Raw genomic sequence first — 21,211 nt, forward strand, 5'->3', positions numbered from 1 at the left:
TTTCTCTAGTGACATCTATTTAGCCTTAGGCGTGCTTCCATCTAGAGCAGTCCCTTTAAAATATCCTATAGAGGTGGTTTGTGGGAGGCAAATTCCCTCAACTTTTGCTTGTCTGGGAATTGTTTAATCCCTTCTTCATATTTAAATGATAATCATGCTGGATACAGTATTCTTGGTTCAAGACCCTTCTGTTTCATTACATTAAATATATCATGCCATTTTCTTCTGGCCTGTAAGGTTTCTGTTGAGAAGTCTGATGATAGTCTGATGGATTTTCCTTTGTAGATGACCTTTTTTCTCTCTGGCTGCCTTTAATACTCTGTCTTTGTCTTTGATCTTTGCCATTTTAATTATTATATGTCTTGGTGTTGTCCTCCTTGGGTCCCTTGTGTTGGGAGATCTGTGGGCTTCCATGGTCTGAGAGACTATTTCCTTCCCCAGATTGGGGAAGTTTTCAGCAATTATTTCTTCAATTACACTTTCTATCCCTTTCTCTCTCTCTCTTCTTCTTCTTCTGTTACCCCTGTAATGTGAATATTGTTCCATTTGGATTGGTCATACAGTTCTCTTAATATTCTTTCATTCCTAGAGATCCTTTTATCTCTCTCTGCCTCAGCTTCTCTGTATTACTGTTCTCTGATTTCTGTTTCATTAATGGCCTCTTGTACCTCATCCAGTCTACTCTTAAGTCCTTCCAGAGATTGTTTTATTTCTGTATTTTCCCTCCCAACTTTATCCGTTAGCTCTTGCATATATCTCTGCAGGTCCATCAGCATGGTTATGACCTTTATTTTGAATTCTTTTTCAAGAAGACTGGTTAAATCAATCTCCCTGGGCTCTCTCTCAGGGGTTGTCTGGGTGATTCTGGACTGGACCAAGTTCTTCTGCCTTTTCGTGGCGATAGAGGTTGTCTTAGGCAGTTAGCACGTGTATTAGCTGGGAGAACAAAGTCCCTTCCTGCTTGCTGGTCACCTTGCCCTTCTCTGCTGCCTGTGCCAGGTACCTGCACACTGGGAACAGGCTCCAGTTTAATTTCCTGAGCCACCGTGGGTGGGGTAGCCCAGAGCCCTGTGGGTAGAGGCAGCTGCGCCAGGTGTGCTCTCCTGCAAGAATGGCACCCCTTCGTGCCTTGCCCTGGCTTCCTCTGCCTGCACCGGGCAGCTGCTCGCCGGTGGCAGCTTTTGGATCTGACCCTGGCAACTGCGCACTGGGAGGAGGCTTTGGGCAGCTGCTGTGGGCGTGGCTGCTCCCAGGCTGCTGTGCCGGGGCCGTACGGGAGGGGGAATGAATGGCAGGCTGTTTATCGCTGTAAGGGGCTTCAGAGCTGCATTGCCACCCCAGGGGTTAGGGCGCCTGAAGTTCCCCGGGATTCCCAGCTGCTAGGCTGAGTGTGCCAGGATGATTCCGTCCAGCTGTGAAGCCCCTGTCCCTTTAAGACTTTCAAAAAGCAGTTGCTTTTCTTTTGTTCCAGGGGAGCCGACTGCGGGGACCCGCTCGCAGGTTTTACTGTTCCATTTCCCTAGTATCCAGCACACCATGCACTGTGTGTCTGTGCTTCTGGTGCGGATGATCAGGGCTGGGTATTGAGCAGTCCTGGGCTTCCACTCCTTTCCCGCTCCAACTCCTGTCCTCTCACCGGGGAGCTGGGGTGGGGTGAGCATTCGCTACTGTCAGGCTGTGTCTTGTATCTTACCCCCTTCGTGAGGTGCTGAGTTCTCGCAGATGTAGATGTAGCCTGGCTGTTGTACTGTATCCTCTGGTCTCTCTGTTAGGTGTAGTTTTATTTTTTGTATTTTCAAAAATATATATGGTTTTGGGAGGAGATTTCCGCTGCCCTACTCACACCACCATCTTCCCCAAAAAATCTGGTCTTTCTTTTCTTTAGAGATAGTTATTTTGTCCTTTTTCATTATGAAATGCTGTCATGATAGTTTCTAGTACTGTTCTGATGTAACCAAAATATGCCATATTTTTACAGCTTATTCTTCTCTTTGGAGGAATTCCTTATCTCTGGAGACTGTCTGGACGATTCTGTGGCTGTGCTAGTTTTGGACCAGAATATGAGGTATGTGATTCATTAGCATGTATTTGTTAGTCTTTCTTTTTGCCTGGGCAACTTTATTGTAAAGTTAATTTAGATTTGCTTTTCTGTGTGTAAAGTCCTTGGCCACTCACACTGTGTTAATGTAGCAAACTCCAGAATTTCAATGCCTGATCACATAATAGCCCATTATGAATTTTTTTGGCCAGTGGGTGACATTCTTCTGTGTGGTAAGCCAGGGAACCCAGTCTATTTTCATTTTATGGCTCTGCCATTCCCTGAGTGTCCCGGAGTTCTAGGGAAGATGGAATGAGAGGGCAGAGAAAGTACACCCCCTTCTTAACTTCCTTTGCTCTGAAATGATACCTGTCCTTTGTGCATTCACATTTTGTTGGTGAGCCAGTCATTTAGGCAGCTGCTTGTCAGAAGTAACTCTGTGCAGTGAAAAGGGAAGCATGACATTTGTTGAATGCTGTAACTCCGGGGAAAAGAAAACCCGGGGCAAATTACCTCTAAAACCAAAATCAGTCAAAAGGAGAAATAAAGTTTAAAACCCATTTATTGCTTACAAATTGCAGTCCGGGGCTGTTTCTCTTTCCTGCTCCAGCAAAAGCAAGCAAGACCTCCCCCCAACCTCTCGGGTTCAGGGTTCAGATAAGCCCTTGGGTTGCCCAGGTAATTACCCATTGATATTGAGATGAACTACTTTTCTCCACCCCCTAGGAAAGCCTGTTGATATGTAGATGCACTAAAGCCAGGCGAGATATTCTGGAAATATTACAATTTTACCCACAAACCCACACTAAGTAAGCAGATGCTCTGTGTCACACATACTTATCAGGTTCTTCAAATAAAGGCAGAGTGTATCTTCCTAGAATCCCTATTGAGCTTCCAGAATTAACTACCCCGTCTTTCAGGAATTCTGGTTATTGGGCAAAACCTCAAACCTGAGACTCCCCACGTGTAATGAATGCTGGGATGCTGCTTCCTGACATTTTTTGGAAATTGCCAAGTTTCTTTCCTCTTTCCTGATTGTTTATTTGAAATGATGGATCTCTTCTACATGAAGTGCCTTGAGCTTTAATTCACCCCATGCTGTGTCCCTTTTCTGTATACCTATGTTTAAAGTATCAAACTCTTCTAAGACCTCTTCTTCCTGTGATATCTCTGTATCTTCACAGACTCTTGCTCCTGACCTTCCTTGTGTGGTATTTCATTGTATATTCTGTGCATTGTTAAATATAAATGGCTCTTTATTAAGGTCTTATCTTAAATGTCACTTTCTCAAGAGAAACTTTCCCTGACCACTCCATCCAAAATAGCATCCTTCTGCTACTCTTTATTGAAACAGGTCACCTTATTTTATTTTCTTTTTAAAGGCACTCACAGGTATCTGCAGTTATCTTGTTTATTTGTTTACTTCTTATCTATTTTCCCTGACAAGAATTTTAAGCTCTAAGGGGAAGGAGACCTTATATATTTTTTTCACTGCTGTGTCACCATTGTGTAGAACAGTGCCAGTCACAGGGTAAGTTCTCCATAAATGTTTGTTTTGAATGACTGAACACAATCTATATACATATGCATATAAAAAAATATTTCTTACCTCAATGGGACATATTTTATGTAACATTCTGAGACATTATTTTTGCATTTAACAATGTTTTAGAGATCTCTTTATGTCCATTTATATAGCTCTTTGTTTTCTTTAATGGCTGCATGGAACTAGTAGACAGTCCTTGCTTTGCACAGTTCTTGTATGCACAAATTTCATTTACTATGGTCTAGTTAAATAACTCCAGTCCTTCAGCAACACAGTTCAAATTTCAGTTATCACAATATATTGTGTGCATAATTGCAGAAAATACAAACTTCGCTGCCAGCTCTTCAGTCCACAAATCATTGTACAAGTAAGACACTCATAGTGATTAGTGGCCAATAACATCACTTTTTTTCAGAGTCCTTTGGTGATTGGTCACTACACTTCTACTATTAGTTATTCAAATTGTGCAGTTATATTGCCTCCTGGCCTCCCAGCTATAAAATCTAAATGATGGTTTTTTTTAATGAATTATTGAAAGAGGTAATTGCTCAAAAGTTGAAAGTGTACTGAAACTAAATCTAACATACATGGAGTTATAGGAGAAAGCAGCTGACTGTGGGAATGCTGACACAGCCACCACTAGAGAGACTCTAGGTAGACAGCCAGAGGAACTTAGCAAAGGCAACCTTATTAAAATAGAGGGAAGTAGTTGTGACAGAAAGGATGACCATGTCCCAGAGGTAGTATTACTGGCAAAAGTGCTCACATTAGAGGATCTCTCGAAGATATTTCATGTCACTGAAAGCTCAAAGGGTGAAATGTTGGAAGCTAATCCAACCTTTGAAAGGAATATGACCATTCAGCATGGCAGAGAAAAATGCCCTGTCCATATCAGAGGTTACATAATGAGAAGGCAAGTATTTGTTCCAACTACTCCTGAGGTTTTTTTACAAAGAAATAAAACAGAAATTCTCAATGTTTCTTATGTTTTAAATTACATGTACTAAATAAATATCAGCTTTATTATTTTTTCCATATCCCTATACCAGGAGAGTCTTTAGTGTATTAACTACAAAATTTAGGAGAGAACAATCATAATTTTTTATATTGATTACAAGATTGCTCTACCCATTTGGAGTTTGTACAGTCATTTTTACAGCACTGCACTGCGATGTGAAGTGAGGACTGCTCACATTCATCACAGGCAGGTGTCGTGTATTTAGTTACTCATCTACTGATGTAGATCGTTCCAAACTTTCCTTATTACAAATAATACACATCCTTCACCTAAATCTTTATGCATATGTATAAAGGTTAATGGAATTAACTGGGTCAAAGGCTATGTGTAGTTAAAATTTTTAATACATGCTGCCAAATTGCTCCTAAAACAGTTTTTCTGGTTTATATTATTTCATAGCTTATGAAGCACTAGAATACCCTTTCTCTGGATCCTTACTAATACTTATTATACATGGGCTTTTTATTTTTGCCAGTCAGATGGGGAAAAAATATTATTGTGCTGCTATTTCATATAACTTAATATTAAGTGGAAAAATTAAGTTATAAAGCAATATAAGTAAATAAAAGTGTATGAATATCCATAGAGATTTTTTTAATGTAACTAGAGCTGACCTAGTGATGACCATTTAGATTGGTTCAGTTTTTGTTAATTACATACAGTGGTGCCCATCCTTGTACATTTATCTTTGTGTACATAATTCCACATCTACAAAAAGTCGGAAATAGTACAAACCAGAATGCCAAAAGTGATTTTCTCTGGAGAGAATTTTTTGGCAATTTTTATTTCCTTATTTTTGCCTATCTCTTAAGAAAATTCAACAATGAGCATGTGTACTTCTTATATGATTAAAACCAATTTCTGCATTAAAGAAAGAGGAAGAAATTAGGTGAACCTAGAAGAAAACAGTTTATCCTAGGCATAGACAATATGTCTTTTGGTAGGACTTTCTGCTTTTCCCAAACAACCAATACAATCAGTATCTTTATTTTTTGACAATGAGGTATGGTCCAGACCATCTCAGCAAGTAATGGATTTAATGACTCAGAATGTTGCCACATGATGAATGTGAGATGGAATGAGCAGGTTTATCTCAGACAGGGAATGAATCATCCATTCAGGATGTGTTAGTGTAGATCACTTCCCCAAGTGATTGTAGGACTTTAGAATGTTGTGTGTCCTGGAGCCTTGAGGTGTTCACTGAAAGGGCTGGAGCCCAAATCTTCTTGTCTTTGAGAAGCTATGAGTTAAAACTCCTTGTCCTCACTGTCTAGTAGACCTTATTTCTAGGATAGATTCTATTTTCTGAATTAGAATTAGAGACCTTCTGAGGAAAGCTCCTGCAGATTGCATACTCTCTGGTTTCCCCAATGTGACTTTACTGTCACACCTCCTTTTTTCAGCTAGAATATTTTCCTTAATCACCTTTCTAAACTTGAGTTCAGAGTTGTCAGTTAGGAGTAGAAGAGTCTTATAGAAGAGTAGTTGGAAGTAGCATTTTGAGGTCAGATTGTAAAAATTTTTTTAAATATAATGAGTTTGAAGTCTTTAATATTAGAGAGCCTTTAAAAGATTTTTAATTAGGGAAGTGTGGTTTCAGATTAATCTGATATACATGTAGGATGAATTGGAATAGGAGTGACATAGTAAGTGGGGGGCCACTTAAAAGGCTGTTTTAGTGATTCAGGCAAAATAATTTAAAATCTTGGAATATAAGTGTTTTAAGGAGAGAATAAGCCATTTGGATGGGAAAATAGGCAGACATACTGTTCATCTTATTTAAGCAATTAAAATGGTTTGTTGACAGAATTATTCATTTTCTAGTGCTATTTAAACATAAGTAAGATATTAAGAAGGAATCAAGTTATTTTAAATTAATTCAAGGTTCCAGAAATAGATCATTTACACATTAGTGTGCAGAAGGAATTTGAATTTATCATTTATGTTGATAAGCTAGTGAGAATAGGGGTTTCAAATACTACAGATGAGCAGATGTCTAGATTTTCAAAAGGTAAAAATCATAGATTCTGCACAGAATGTTTAACTTGATATTAATACCTTATCTAAATTCCACATTAAATTATTAAAGTAGAGATTCATGAACTTTAAAACAAAAAGGATAGAGCTCAGTTATAATCCCAGAGCAGCTTGTGAGGTGTGCATGATAAAACATTTTGTAGTTAATCTGAAACAATCAAGAGAATAGTTAGAAAAATTCTGAGTAAGTGAAATAATGAGTGTCAACTTTTAATGTCAGATATTAAAATGTATCTGAAATTTTAATATAAGCCTAACTATATGTAAGATGTTGGTGTATGATAAAGGTGACATTTCAGATCAGTGAGGAAAGTATAGTTTATAAACTTTCTTAGGATAACTGAGAAAAAATAAGCTCCTGTTTTATATCCTACAAGAAAATAAACACTTAGATGAATGGAATATTTAAATATAAACAGAGAAACCTTGAAAGTACAATTGACTCTTGAACAACACAGGTTTGAACTGCAAGGGTCCACTTATATGCAGATTTTTAATATATACAATACAATACTGTAAATGTATTTTCCTTATGATTTTGTTAATAACATTCTTTCTGTAACTTACTTTATTGTAAGAAAACAGTATATACTACATATAACATACAAAATTTGTGTTAATTGACCGAATATGTTACTGGTAAGGCTTCTGGTCAACAATAGGCTATTAAGTTCTTGGGGAGTCAAAAGTCATATGCAGACTGTCAGCTGTTGGGGAACGGAGTCTGTGCCCCAACCCCTGCACCATTCATGGGTCATCTGTACTTACTGCTCTTTTCCCCTCCCGCACACTCTGTACTAAGTAGCCCTTGTCCTCCACTATCCTAGGAAAATGTTTGTAAACAAAATGAGGCAGTTCTTGGCTTTTCCTCTCCTAGGACCCATTGTAAAGGCAAAGTAATTCTTGGGAGTATTTTCTTTATTGGACCTTTGACTTTTTGTGAAAACTTGGACACATACTGCCCATCTGCTCTGGCCCAGCTTTTCTGATGCCCTATTATAAGTTTCTCTGCCTGGTTCCAGCCAGGCCTGTCATCTGTCATATTCCACTTACAGGATGCCCTTTTCTCCCTGCATTCATTTGCAGGCTGTATGGAATTCCTCCTTGTCTCTTCTCTCCCATCTCCCCAATTTATCTTTTTTCAGCATGGCATCCCAAGTCTTTTCAACTTGATGCTTTCCTTGAATTCACCAACATGTTTCGCTGTTTTTTAGTTCTTTTAACTGTTTGTCTACATGACTTGAGGTAGCTTTCTTATAGTGCCCGTGCAATAAAAGGGGAATTGTTCTATTGCCTCCTTCTCTCACAAGTAAACTCTTTGAGTGTGGAGATGCTGCTTCAGACCTTGTATTTCCCATTGAATCAAACACATTGCTTTGAGATACAGTAAGTACTCAGCAATATGTGTCGACTTGTTCACTAATAATCCATTTGATGAATGAGTTAATATTACACCATAAAACTGCGATTATGTTTTTTTGTGTTTAGATTACTCAGTCCTTGGTGTTTTTGCTGTTGGCTACACTTTTCAGTGCATTGACTGGTTTACCATGGAGTCTTTATAATACTTTTGTGATAGAAGAGAAACATGGTTTCAATCAACAGGTAAAATTAAGATTGCAGATGTTCTCTTTTAACATGTGGAGGAGGCCTTTTGTGCTTTCTTCCTCTGCTGGTAATAACTGAAACATAATTTGCTATTTTAGAGCATGAATTAATTGAGGGAAAAGGAACTGCAGATATGGTAAAGATCGTGGTTTAAAGTCATGCCATAAACTCTTCTCACACTAATGTCTACTGTTTTTCAGCTAATATCATTCAAATGAATTTATTTTAAACTGTAAAATGCAAGACATTTACTTACTGTCTTAGGTCACCTAGGGTCATATAATATAGACCCTCTGCCTTCTCATTTTAAAAATTGCTTTAGTAATGTATCCTTTGTACTCTCTATTTTAAAAGCAGTTTCTCAGTTTCTTGTGATGATCTTTTCTTTTCTCAGACTTTCGGGTTCTTCATGAAAGATGCCGTCAAGAAATTTATTGTGACTCAGTGCATTTTATTGCCTGTGTCTTCGCTTCTACTTTACATTATTAAAATTGGGGGTGACTATTTTTTTATTTATGCCTGGCTGTTTACATTAGTTGTTTCTCTGGTGAGTAAAATCTTCGTTTCATTTTCTTTTACAGAAGTTCCTTGATGAGATAATTGTGATTTAAACATCATTAGCATGTAAACAGTTCTGAAGAAGCAGATGAAATATAAATAGATGGTCCTATAAATTCCCCTCTTGGTTTCTGCTTTTCAGCATAGAAATAGGAGAGTTGACTCTGACCATACATTAACTTTTTCTTTTGCTGACTCTTAAAGGTCCTTGCAGCTCATTGTTAGTTACCTTTAATGATCCAGTTGTCAGGCAGTTTGGAGCTGTGCATTTGTGAGTTGCCACCAGAGTAGATGACTAAGTTTGATAATTTAATGACTCTTGACTGAGCTCTAGTGCCTAAAAATCATAGATGTTTTGAAGAGAGAATGGATTTAAGATGGTCAAGGAAAAGAAAGCATAAACTTACTTTGCTGCCTTCCTTCCCCTGCCTTTCCCTCCTCCCTTCTTTACCCTTTCTTCTCTTTCCTCCTTTCTTCCCTCCTTTCTTTTCTCCCCCACTGTCATCTCTCCTTCCCTCTCTCCTTTTTCCTCTGACCTCCCTACCCCCTCTTTTACCCTCTCTCACATCTTCTTTTCCCCTTCTTTTTCCCAGATTCTAAACTGCTTCACACCACATACATGTCTACACAACGTGGTCTATTCACAGTCCCCAGAAAATATCATTCAGTTCTTCAGCTCCACTGGTGATGAGGTTTACTTTATTCTGAATTACGATGCTCATTGCTTCACTTCCCACTAGTGGAATCAAGATCAGAAAATGGATGCTAGTTGCATCTACACATACATATTTGTTGTATGGCAAATTGAAGTGAAACAAAAGAGAGCAAAGAACAAAATTCTTAAAGTGCTGTTTTAATTAAAGTGTACATTTGTGAACTGCAGGTAATTAATTTTAGCAGACCAACCAAATGACAGCATACAGTCACGCTTTAGTAACTCTGTTTTAACAAAGACTTCAGGTCTATCATGATTACTCTGAAAGGCAAAATTCCAAGTTACATTGTGCTTATGAAGTGTCAGAAATCCCCAAGATAGTTTTGAACAGACAATTTGAGTTTTCATTTATTACTACCTAGAGACTACTTGTTTTGATTCAGCTTATCAAATGATATTGAAACTTGCTATCTGGTTCTACTTGGGGCTGGGAATATCAGGGCAAATAACACAAGGCCTTTGTTCTCAAGGCTGAGATCACATAGTTGTTTTAATATAATTGCATCTGTATAACGAGTAGTTTTTCTGTAAGATGTCATAAGTTGTTCTGACATTTACTTTTCAGGTGCTTGTCACAATCTATGCTGATTATATTGCCCCTTTATTTGACAAATTCACACCTCTGCCTGAGGGAAAGCTTAAACAAGATATTGAAATAATGGCAAAGAGTATTGACTTTCCTTTGACTAAGGTATATGTTGTTGAAGGTAAGGGCACCTGGAGGTAAGAAGTTTTTACCTGAGTGGTTTCTTTTATTTGAGTATTTATTTGTTCTTAAAACTTGAGTAAAACAACAAATCAGATTTTTAAAAAAATTGTTATGTAAAGGCTAGGATTTTACATTTTGACTTTTTGAGAATTATAGGAATTGGTGACATAGTCAAGGGATAGAAATTGGTGGCCTGATGCCAAAGTCTACTGTTCCCTGCAGCTGTGTTTGGTTGGCTTTACAGCATTGTTTTTAATTTTTGACCAAGGTCTTTATCACTCCCTGTTGTCTGATGTATATTAGATTGGTTTATTCACATCTGTTACCTGCCTACTTCTTTAGGTTGGACTTCTGCATAGTCAGATTCCATTTAGCACTAGTTTGGGGGCCCATAAACAAACCAGTGTTATTGGCTTTGTTTCCTCCAGAAAACTTTCCACTGTTCTGGGGTTGCTGACTTCACATACAGATTACCAAAAACTGTAGTACAATTGGATACTTCAGATTAGTTATTCTCTGCTTTTTTTGATGATTGCTTTTGAGAGTTAAGCCATCTATCTGTAAGCTTATGTAAGACCACTAAAGTCTCAAGGAAGCCTGCAAAAGTGTAGAATTAAACTGTTGTGTGGTACCAAGTCTTTCAGAATCTATAAATTAAAATCCATGTGAGTGAGTGAGACTGGTTCTGCCCCTGCCAGCTGTGGGATCTTGGACAAATCCCTTCACCCCTCTAGGTTTCAGTTTTTCTTCCTCTAAACCACAGTTTGTCAGATGTTTTCTATAAAGGCTAGTCAGTAAATATTTTAGGCTTTGCAGACCACCTGATGTGTCTATTCCACTTATTCAGCTCTGCTCTTATTTATAGTACAACAGTAGTCATAGACAATACATAAATGAGCATGGTTGTGTTCTAATAAAACTTTATTTATAAAAACAAGTGACAGGTTATCTTTGGCCTATAGTTTCCCCATCCCTCCTCTAAACTAAAAAAATCACCAGTGAAAAGCAGTTATATTGGGTGAAGGAGTAGAGTTTGAGAAGTAATTGCAGGGTCAGGGGAGAACAGAAATGGTCGCAGCTGAAAAGAATGAATTAACAGCAGTGAGAAGAGTATAGAAATCTCCAGTAGCTTCTGAGGTTATATAGCCCAATTAAAGGCACAGTTAGGACATTTCTATGCAGAAATGGTAGAATAAGCCAGTTCATACTACTTGTTTAGCCTCTGAAATCACTAAATTAACTATTTTATTCAATTTTAGTTAATATTAAGCTAGTAGCACACTAATAAGTACAGTAGAACAATTTCTGAGGGGCTTTTACTGAAGGGGCAGCCTAAGTTGCTGATCACTTAATAGATAACATGAAATGACAGCTAATTGATAAGATGTGTGATATATACCATCAGTGTCATGTGATTTAAGATGAAATAGGGAAGGCTTTATGGACAATTACAACATGAGCTGGGATTTATGGAAGATCAAGATTTGTCCTTTTTGTGCTGGGATATAAGCAGACTCTGAATATAATCAGACAAGGTAAAGTGAAACTGGTCATCCTCACCAACAATTGCCCAGCCTTGAGGAAATCTGAAATAGAGTACTATGCTATTTTGACCCAAACTGGTGTCCATCACCACAGTGACAGTACTATATTGAATTGGGCACAGTGTACAGGAAATACTACAGACTATGCACACTGGCTATTACTGATCCAGTTAATTCTGGTATCACTGAAGCATGCAGGAATAGATAGATGAAAAGAAAATCATGCTAAATTTTTTCCTTAAGGAAACTGGCTAAAGTTAAAAAAAAAAAAAAGATTTGAGCAGGTGGGAGTGTAGCATTTCAGTGGTCAGACTGTGGAGTTAGTAGGCTTGGGTTTGAATTCTAGCTCTATCACAAATTACCTGTGTAACTTTGGGCAATTTACCATTGCTAAACAGAATTTTACTCATCTGTAATGTATATTTCGTGGTTGTTAATAATGGTAATAATTTTCAAAAATCATTTGAATGAATGAATATTGTTATTAACAGTAACAACACACATGATGGATTTGTAAGTTAATAGGGATATTACAGTGAAAAGCCAAGATTCCGGCTCTCAAAAAACCTCAGATAGCAAGTGCTGTGCAGAGAATTGAAACAAGTGTGATGTGATGATAAATGTCCGAGTAGACTGTGTCTTCAGACAAGATCTTTCTGAACAAATAGATTTAAGCTGAGACCTGAAGGAAGGAGCCATCCATACTGAGATCAATGGGAAGACCTTCCAGAGCTTTTATCATCAAGAAATAGACAAAAATCCAGTGTGGCTGCAACATAGTAGGAAGAGTGCTATGACATGAAATCTGAGACATAGGCAAGAGTCAGACCATTGTAGGCCTCTGTAAATCAGGGTAAGGAGCTTGCATTTATTTTAAGTTCAGGGGAAAAAGCCATTGAAGATTTTAGGCAGGAAGGCCACATGATCTGGTTTGTATTTTTAAAATATTTGGGTTGCTCTGTGTAGAATAGATTGTAGAGGGATGCAAGAGTAGAAGCAGGGAGAACCTTTAAGAGATTGCTGCAGTAGTCCAGGGAGGAGATAGTGGTGGCTTAGACCAGGGCAGTAGTGATTTATGGAGAGAACTGGATGCATTGGGAATATGTTTTAGAGGTAGAGTTGATGGAATTTGCTAATAGGTTACATGTCAAGGAATAAGGGGGAAACAGAGACATCAAGGATAATGATGTAGATTTTGGCCTGAGCAGTTAGATAAATGGTAATTTACTGAGATGGGGAAAACTGAGAGAAGAGCACGTTAGTCAGGAATTAAGTTCTGTTGAATGTGTTACATTTTGAGATAACCATTGAATATTGTATCAGAATTCTGCAAACAGTAGTTCCACACAAGCAATGGAAACCAATTGTGGCTGATTTAGACAGAAAAATTTCTGACTGAAACAATATTTGATAGTTCACAAAGTCACCAGGAGAGTTAAGTTTATCAGGTTTGGAAAATGGGCTGTTCCATAGGGAGATTAGGAAATGAGAACACCCGCGAGGACACTGCTGTTCCCTCCTGCTGCTGAATTCACTAGTTTGCACCCCTAACATCCATGCTGCTGGCACCTGCAGAATGAATTCCTCACTGCCCTGCTTCTTTGCATGATTAGCTGACTGTTCAGTCCCCAGTGGGTGCATATGACTGACTGAGCCAGGGCATGGGGCTAGCTGACAGGAGTGCTGGAGAAGCAAATATCTTGGCTTTTTAGGTTTCTCAAATGAGAGGCAGTCTCTTATTAGACTTACATGGTGTGAAATTCTCTAAACTTTGGAAGGAGATTCCAACATTGGGCAGGGAAAAAAACACAAACCAGTATATAAACAAATATGCACTAGACATCCATGTGGAGATGTATTGGTGTCAACTAGGCAGCTGTTCTAGGGATTTCTAAGGAGACGTTGGAGCCTGAAATACTGATATGAAAGTAGTTGGCACATAGATGATGTTTATGCCATGGATGAGGGTGCTTAGAGAAGAGAAGGGACGCTCAGGTCAGAGTCAGCAGGGAAGGAAGAGCTAGCAAAGGAAGCTTCAGGGGAGACCAATGAGGTAGGAAGAAAGCCAGGAGGAAGTCATATTTCTTTGGAGGCAGGAGAAGAACAAGTGTTTCAAGGAGGGAGTGCTCAGCTGTGTCAAATGCTGCTGAGAGGTTGATTAATATAAGACATCATAAACAAAAGATGAAAACATAGATGGCAGTGCCTTACATTTAAATAAAATATTTTGGTTTTCAGAGTTCTCATATATATTACTTCATGTATATCATTAATCCACTCAGTAAACAAACATGCAAAAGCTTATGGTCTAGGACAGGGACTCTTAAAAGTAAGTATTAGAATTCCCTGGAGAGTTTGTTAACAGATTCCTGGGCTCCATTCCCAGAGATTCTAATTTCTAACAACTTCCCCTTGGTGATATTGTGTAGGTATTCCTTGGGCCACACTTTGAGATACTTGGACCAATGTAAGATATTACAGCATTAATTTTCTTTTATTTATATGCATACAGTCTGCCTGTTTCCTAACTTAAGGCAATCTAAGAAATATATAAAAATTAATCTAAAAGTTAGAGAAGATAGAACTGAGGTAGAAGCGTTAAGACCTCAGAATGGTACATGGCTCTCCAGATCCTAATGTCTTATATTACTGACAAAATTGAGCCATGTATTTATTTGGCTTTTAACTTCTGGGCACCAAACCAAAAAGTGAACGAATGAATGAATGAATGAATAAGCTATCTACTATTTATCAAAGCTTTATTTTAAACATTCTGCCAAACATACAGTTATATATAGAACATGCTGTATTCTAAATATACTACCAAACATACTTCACACTAGAAGTATGATGGATACAAAATTCACATTTTCTGAGACCTCTCAAATTCTCAAGAGAAACAAGTGTTTTATCATTTCTTTTAAAAAGGAAAGTATATAAGTAGTAGTAGTTTATATGGATTAGGCAGTTACTAATTGATTAATTTAAAATTACTTATGTAATCTTTAATCCAGGCCAATAAAGTAGATATTAGTATCATAAACAGGAAAATGAAATGTGAAGAAATTAAGAAAATTTCTTCAATGTATGCAGCCAATACATGGCAGAGCCAAGATTTGAATCCAAAGTCCATTCTTAACCACTAAATTCACTGCACATTGTAGAATATGTAGGAAATAAAGAAAAATATAAAGAAGAAAAAAAAATCTACCATCATTCAGCTGTTAGCCACTGTTAAAAATTTAAGTTTTCTTTTTTGCAGTCTTTTTAAAAATAGCTTTAATTTTTTTTCTGATTACAGAACTAATATGCTTACTTTAAAAGCTTTCGAAAAGAGAAAAGTACAAAGGAAGGAACAAAAATCCATTGTTCTAGAAGCCAGTGATAAACACTTGATGTATTTCTTAATAAGCTTGTGTTTACATCTACATTTACATTTTTTTTTCTTGACAATAATGGAATCTTATGTCCGTGAGGTTTTATATCCATTGCAGTATATTGGTGAGCTTTTTCCTATCTTGTTAAAATTCTTCAAAAGTACAATTTTTTCCTGGCTGCTTAAAATTCCATTTTCCAGCTTTACCATAATTTAATCATTCTGCTACTGTTGGCTATTACTGACTGTTATAAAGCTGCACTGAGCATAGATAGTCGTTGGCAAGAAGCAGGGGAACAGCTACTCTCCATGGCCAGTGCTGACTTATGTTGATACTGTTTTCTTCAGGTGTTAAGCAATTTGAAATGTTAATGTCATTTCCAGTAATTCAGTTTCTAGGATTCTCTCCAGAAGACCCCAAACTTTTTAATTATTTTCCATGCTTTGAACTGTCTTTTCCTTAGGATCTAAACGCTCTTCCCACAGCAATGCTTATTTTTATGGCTTCTTCAAGAATAAACGAATAGTTTTGTTTGACACTCTACTAGAAGAGTATTCAGTACTAAACAGAGACACCCGGGAGGAGTCTGGCATGGGACCCCGCAATGATGGAGAAGGGGATAATGAAGAAGTAAAAGCTAAAGTTAAAGTGAGTTATTTTTTTCCTAAGAGACCCTGGCTTAGTTTTTATAAACAGTTTCTGTGACAACTCAAAATAACATCAATTTCTATGTAGTGAGTGTTGAATTCAGGGAGACTATCAAATGAGAGCCCCATGGTGTCTTTATCATTCTCATATTTGGGAGAGATTATTAATCTTATTACATGCTGACTACCTTGCAAGTTTTTATAGAATGTACATATTAAAATTGGAATCATAAAATAAATTCTTATAATTATAAGCTGTCTTTAAAACAAGAACTTTATTTATATTCCTGATGTGTTTATGACTGAAGAATTCCCACAGGCAGGTTAAAGTGGAGATAAACATGTAATTTTTAGCTTCACTGAGACTTAGTAAAAGGCTTTGCCACTGGAGAAACTCGAATTTGAATCCTGGTTCTGTCATTTGGTAGCTATATGTCCTTGGAGACACTATGTAATTCGGGCCGTTTTCTTTTGTTTGTTTAACAAATATTTATAAAATGCATCATCTGTGCTGAGATACTTTGGCACTAGGAATACAAAAATAAGAGGCAAACCTTGCTGTGAAGGAGGTTATTGTCTAACGGGGAGAGAGTCATATAATCCACAGTACAATATGATAACTGCTTCAGTGAAGCTAGATATGTTGGATGCAGTGAAAGCACAAAAGAAGACATTTCTTAAATTTAACCTAAGAGTCTGTGAAAGTTTTTTCTGAATCCTTTCCTGGGGGAGGTCAACTGATGCTGATTAGCAAAATCTGAAGTACCAAGACTAAATGAGGAAAGAACAAAAGGAAAAACACAAATTAAATCAGAAACAGTCACAGTATTTGATGTGTGATGGAATGTGCCATTGGCTTTGTTGTCATTCAGTGAGATTTCTAGGTCTTATAATTCTGGGCAAGCAATTTAAACTCTCGAATTCTTTGATTGCTTCACTAAAAGATAATACCAGCAGGGCTTCCACCTTGGCAGTATTGACACCCAACAATTTTTGTTGACGAAGGGTATCTTGTGCACTGTAGGATGTGTAGCAGCATCCCTGGCCTTTCCCCACTAGATGCCAGGATCAAACCCACCCTGATCTTGCAACTGAGATAACCAGAAATGTCTCCATACACTACTAGATATGCCCAGGTGGGAGTGGGGACAGGGGCTCTCTTAGTTGAGAAACACTGGGTTAAAGATGCCTACCTTTTAGGGTCAGGAAGATTAAATGAAATAATATATGTGAAATACCTCGTACTCCATTTAATACATTCTAAATACTAGAAAAGTATATCATTCGAGCATCTGTTTTGACCCTATAAAGATGGTCTGATAAAGTGCCTAGCCTGTTACAAATATGTAGATGGAACAAAATTCTGTGAAAGGATTTAATAACATCGGGAGAGGGTTAACTCCTTTGATTATATTTATTCTTGATGTAGGTAGGGTTATCCCACAAATTAGGGTATTGGAATAAAAGTCACTTTGGAGAATACTATGAAAACCTATATGCTAACAAGCTGGGAAACCTAGGAGAAATGGACAACTTCCTAGAAAAATACAACCTTCCAAGATTGACCCAGGAAGAAACAGAAAATCTAAACAGACCAATTACCAGCAACGACATTGAAGCGGTAATCAAAAAACTACCAAAGAACAAAACCCCCGGGCCAGATGGATTTACCTCGGAATTTTATCAGACATACAGGGAAGACATAATACCCATTCTCCTTAAAGTTTTCCAAAAAATAGAGGAGGAGGGGATACTCCCAAACTCATTCTATGAAGCTAACATCACCCTAATACCAAAACCAGGCAAAGACCCCACCAAAAAGAAAACTACAGACCAATATCCCTGATGAACGTAGATGCAAAAATACTCAACAAAATATTAGCAAACCGAATTCAAAAATACATCAAAAGGATCATACACCATGACCAAGTGGGATTCATCCCAGGGATGCAAGGATGGTACAACATTCGAAAGTCCATCAACATCATCCACCACATCAACAAAAAGAAAGACAAAAACCACATGATCATCTCCATAGATGCTGAAAAAGCATTTGACAAGGTTCAACATCCATTCATGTTAAAAACTCTCAGCAAAATGGGAATAGAGGGCAAGTACCTCAACATAATAAAGGCCATCTATGATAAACCCACAGCCAACATTATATTGAACAGTGAGAAGCTGAAAGCATTTCCTCTGAGATCGGGAACTAGACAGGGATGCCCACTCTCTCCACTGTTATTTAACATAGTACTGGAGGTCCTAGCCACAGCAATCAGACAAAACAAAGAAATACAAGGAATCCAGATTGGTAAAGAAGAAGTTATACTGTCACTATTTGAAGATGACATGATATTGTACATAAAAAACCCTAAAGACTCCACCCCAAAACTACTAGAACTGATATTGGAATACAGCAAAGTTGCAGGATACAAAATCAACACACAAATCTGTGGCTTTCCTATATACTAACAATGAACCAACAGAAAGAGAAATCAGGAAAACAACTCCATTCACAGTTGCATCAAAAAAAATAAAATACCTAGGAATAAACCTAACCAAAGAAGTGAAAGACTTATACTCTGAAAACTACAGGTCACTCTTAAGAGAAATTAAAGGGGACACTAACAGATGGAAACTCATCCCATGCTCATGGCTAGGAAGAATTAATATCGTCAAAATGGCCATCCTGCCCAAAGCAATATACAGATTTGATGCAATCCCTATGAAACTACCAGCAACATTCTTCAATGAACTGGAACAAATAATTCAAAAATTCTAAAGGAAACACCAAAGACCTCGAATAGCCAAAGCAATCCTGAGAAAGAAGAATAAAGTAGGGGGGATCTCACTCCCCAACTTCAAACTCTACTGTAAAGCCATAGTAATCAAGACAATTTGGTACTGGCACAAGAGCAGAGCCACAGACCAATGGAACAGACTAGAGAATCCAGACATTAACCCAGACATATATGGTCAATTAATATTTGATAAAGGAGCCATGGACATACAATGGCGAAATGACAGTCTCTTCAACAGGTGGTGCTGGCAAAACTGGACAGCTACATGTAGGAGAATGAAACTGGACCATTGTCTAACCCCATATACAAAAGTAAACTCAAAATGGATCAAAGACCTGAATGTAAGTCATGAAACCATTAAACTCTTGGAAGAAAACATAGGCAAAAACCTCTTAGACATAAACATGAGTGACCTCTTCTTGAACATATCTCCCCGGGCAAGGAAAACAACAGCAAAAATGAGTAAGTGGGACTATATTAAGCTGAAAAGCTTCTGTACAGCAAAAGACACCATCAATAGAACAAAAAGGATCCCTACAGTATGGGAGAATATATTTGAAAATGACACATCCGATAAAGACTTGACGTCCAGAATATATAAAGAGCTCACACGCCTCAACAAACAAAAAACAAATAACCCAATTAAAAAATGGGCAGAGGAACTGAACAGACAGTTCTCCAAAAAAGAAATGCAGATGGCCAACAGACACATGAAAAGATGCTCCACATCGCTAATTATCAGAGAAATGCAAATTAAAACTACAATGAGGTATCACCTCACACCATTAAGGATGGCTGCCATCCAAAAGACAAACAACAACAAATGTTGGCGAGGCTGTGGAGAAAGGGGAACCCTCCTACACTGCTGGTGGGAATGTAAGTTAGTTCAACCATTGTGGAAAGCAGTATGGAGGTACATCAAAATGCTCAAAACAGACTTACCATTTGACCCAGGAATCCCACTCCTAGGAATTTACCCTAAGAATGCAGCAATCAAGTTTGAGAAAGACAGATGCACCCCTATGTTTATTGCAGCACTATTTACAATAGCCAAGAATTGGAAGCAACCTAGATGTCCATCGATAGATGAATGGATAAAGAAGATGTGGTACATATACACAATGGAATACTACTCAGCCATAAGAAAAGGGCAAATCCAATCATTTGCAGCAACATGGATGGAGCTGGAGGGTATTATGCTCAGTGAAACAAGCCAAGCGGAGAAAGAGAAATACCAAATGATTTCACTTATCTGTGGAATATAAGAACAAAGGAAAAACTGAAGGAACAAAACAGCAGCAGAATCACAGAACTCAAGAATGGACTAACAGGTACCAAAGGGAAAGGGACTGGGGAGGATGGGTGGGTAGGGAGGGATAAGGGGGGGAGAAGTAGGGGGGTATTAAGATTAACATGCATGGGGGGGTAGGAGAAAAGGGAGGGCTGTACAACACAGAGAAGGCAAGTAGTGATTCTATAACATTTTGCTATGCTGATGGACAGTGACTGTAAAGGGGTTTATAGGGGAGACCTGGTATAGGGGAGAGCCTAGTAAACATAATATTCGTCATGTAAGTGTAGATTAGTGATACCAAAAACAAAGCAAAAAAAAAAAAAGAAAAAAAGGGCAGTTCCTGTGTGGTAACCTCCAATGAGTTCTACACAAGGGTATAAAGGGCATATATGAGTGTAGGCAAAGGGTCTGTTTGCATCTATACAGAAGATCAAAGCCTAATTGGGCTATCCCGAAAATGAACTAAGATACAATATGAAAGAGAACTTCCAACATCAGCACTCTCTGGAAGACTCATGCCAGAAGATGATCATCAAAAAACCCCAACAAAGATCCACGCACTGCTACAGCTGTAGATGCACTCATCCCACCAGCTCCTGGACTTGCCATGGGAATGAAGGAGATATCTAAGCTGGCCTGTGCATACAGTAAAACAACAAATTTGACTGGATCTATACTGTTGGAACTCAACCAAGAATTAGGAGAAGTGCAAATTGTAGCGCTCCAAAATCTTACAACTACAGACTATTTACTGTTAAAAGAACATAAGGGATGTGAACATGCCCCAGGAATGGGTTGTTTTAATTTGTCTGATTTCTCTCAGACTGTTCAAGTTCAGTTGGACAATATCCACCATATCATAGATAAGTTTTCACAAATGCCTAAGGTGCCTAACTGGTTTTCTTGGTTTCACTGGAGATGGCTGGTAATTACAGATATGCTTTGGTTATGTAACTATACTCCTATTATGTTAATGTGTGTGCGCAATTTAAGTAGTAGCTTAAAACCTATACATGCTGAAGTTACTCTACGAGAAGATATGTCAAAGAAATAATCAATCTTCCCATGTTTTCTTCCGCCTGCTACTTCTATAGCTTTTCTTCTTCCTTCCTAATTACAACCCTTAAATAGAATTCGTGCCTCGTATCAAATTTACCGAGTATCATGATTCTTCCAAGTGGTAAAGATACCTCAAGACAAATGCTGGGCATAGAAGCCACAGGGCATAAATATGCAAAGAAGTAAAAAGCTAACCTTTTCAAACAATAAGGCTTCCCTCTCACTTACCAACTTCACATTTCCCTGTATGGCCCCGGAAG

General features: G+C 37.9%; 1 protein-coding gene across 2 annotated transcripts in view; it reads left to right on the top strand.

The window, feature by feature from the left end:
- The window catches only part of ZMPSTE24 (zinc metallopeptidase STE24), a 74,844-nt gene that overhangs the window by 11,739 nt on the left and 41,894 nt on the right, over positions 1–21,211 (top strand). For both annotated transcript variants that reach the window (XM_057500067.1, XM_057500066.1), the window contains exons 3-7: positions 1,979–2,065; positions 8,128–8,244; positions 8,642–8,794; positions 10,086–10,227; positions 15,614–15,798. In XM_057500067.1, the coding sequence (XP_057356050.1) occupies positions 1,979–2,065; positions 8,128–8,244; positions 8,642–8,794; positions 10,086–10,227; positions 15,614–15,798 (684 nt within the window). The remainder of the gene's footprint in view (positions 1–1,978; positions 2,066–8,127; positions 8,245–8,641; positions 8,795–10,085; positions 10,228–15,613; positions 15,799–21,211) is intronic.

Source organism: Manis pentadactyla, chromosome 4 (genome assembly GCF_030020395.1).
Source record: "Manis pentadactyla isolate mManPen7 chromosome 4, mManPen7.hap1, whole genome shotgun sequence".
NCBI lineage: Eukaryota > Metazoa > Chordata > Mammalia > Pholidota > Manidae > Manis > Manis pentadactyla.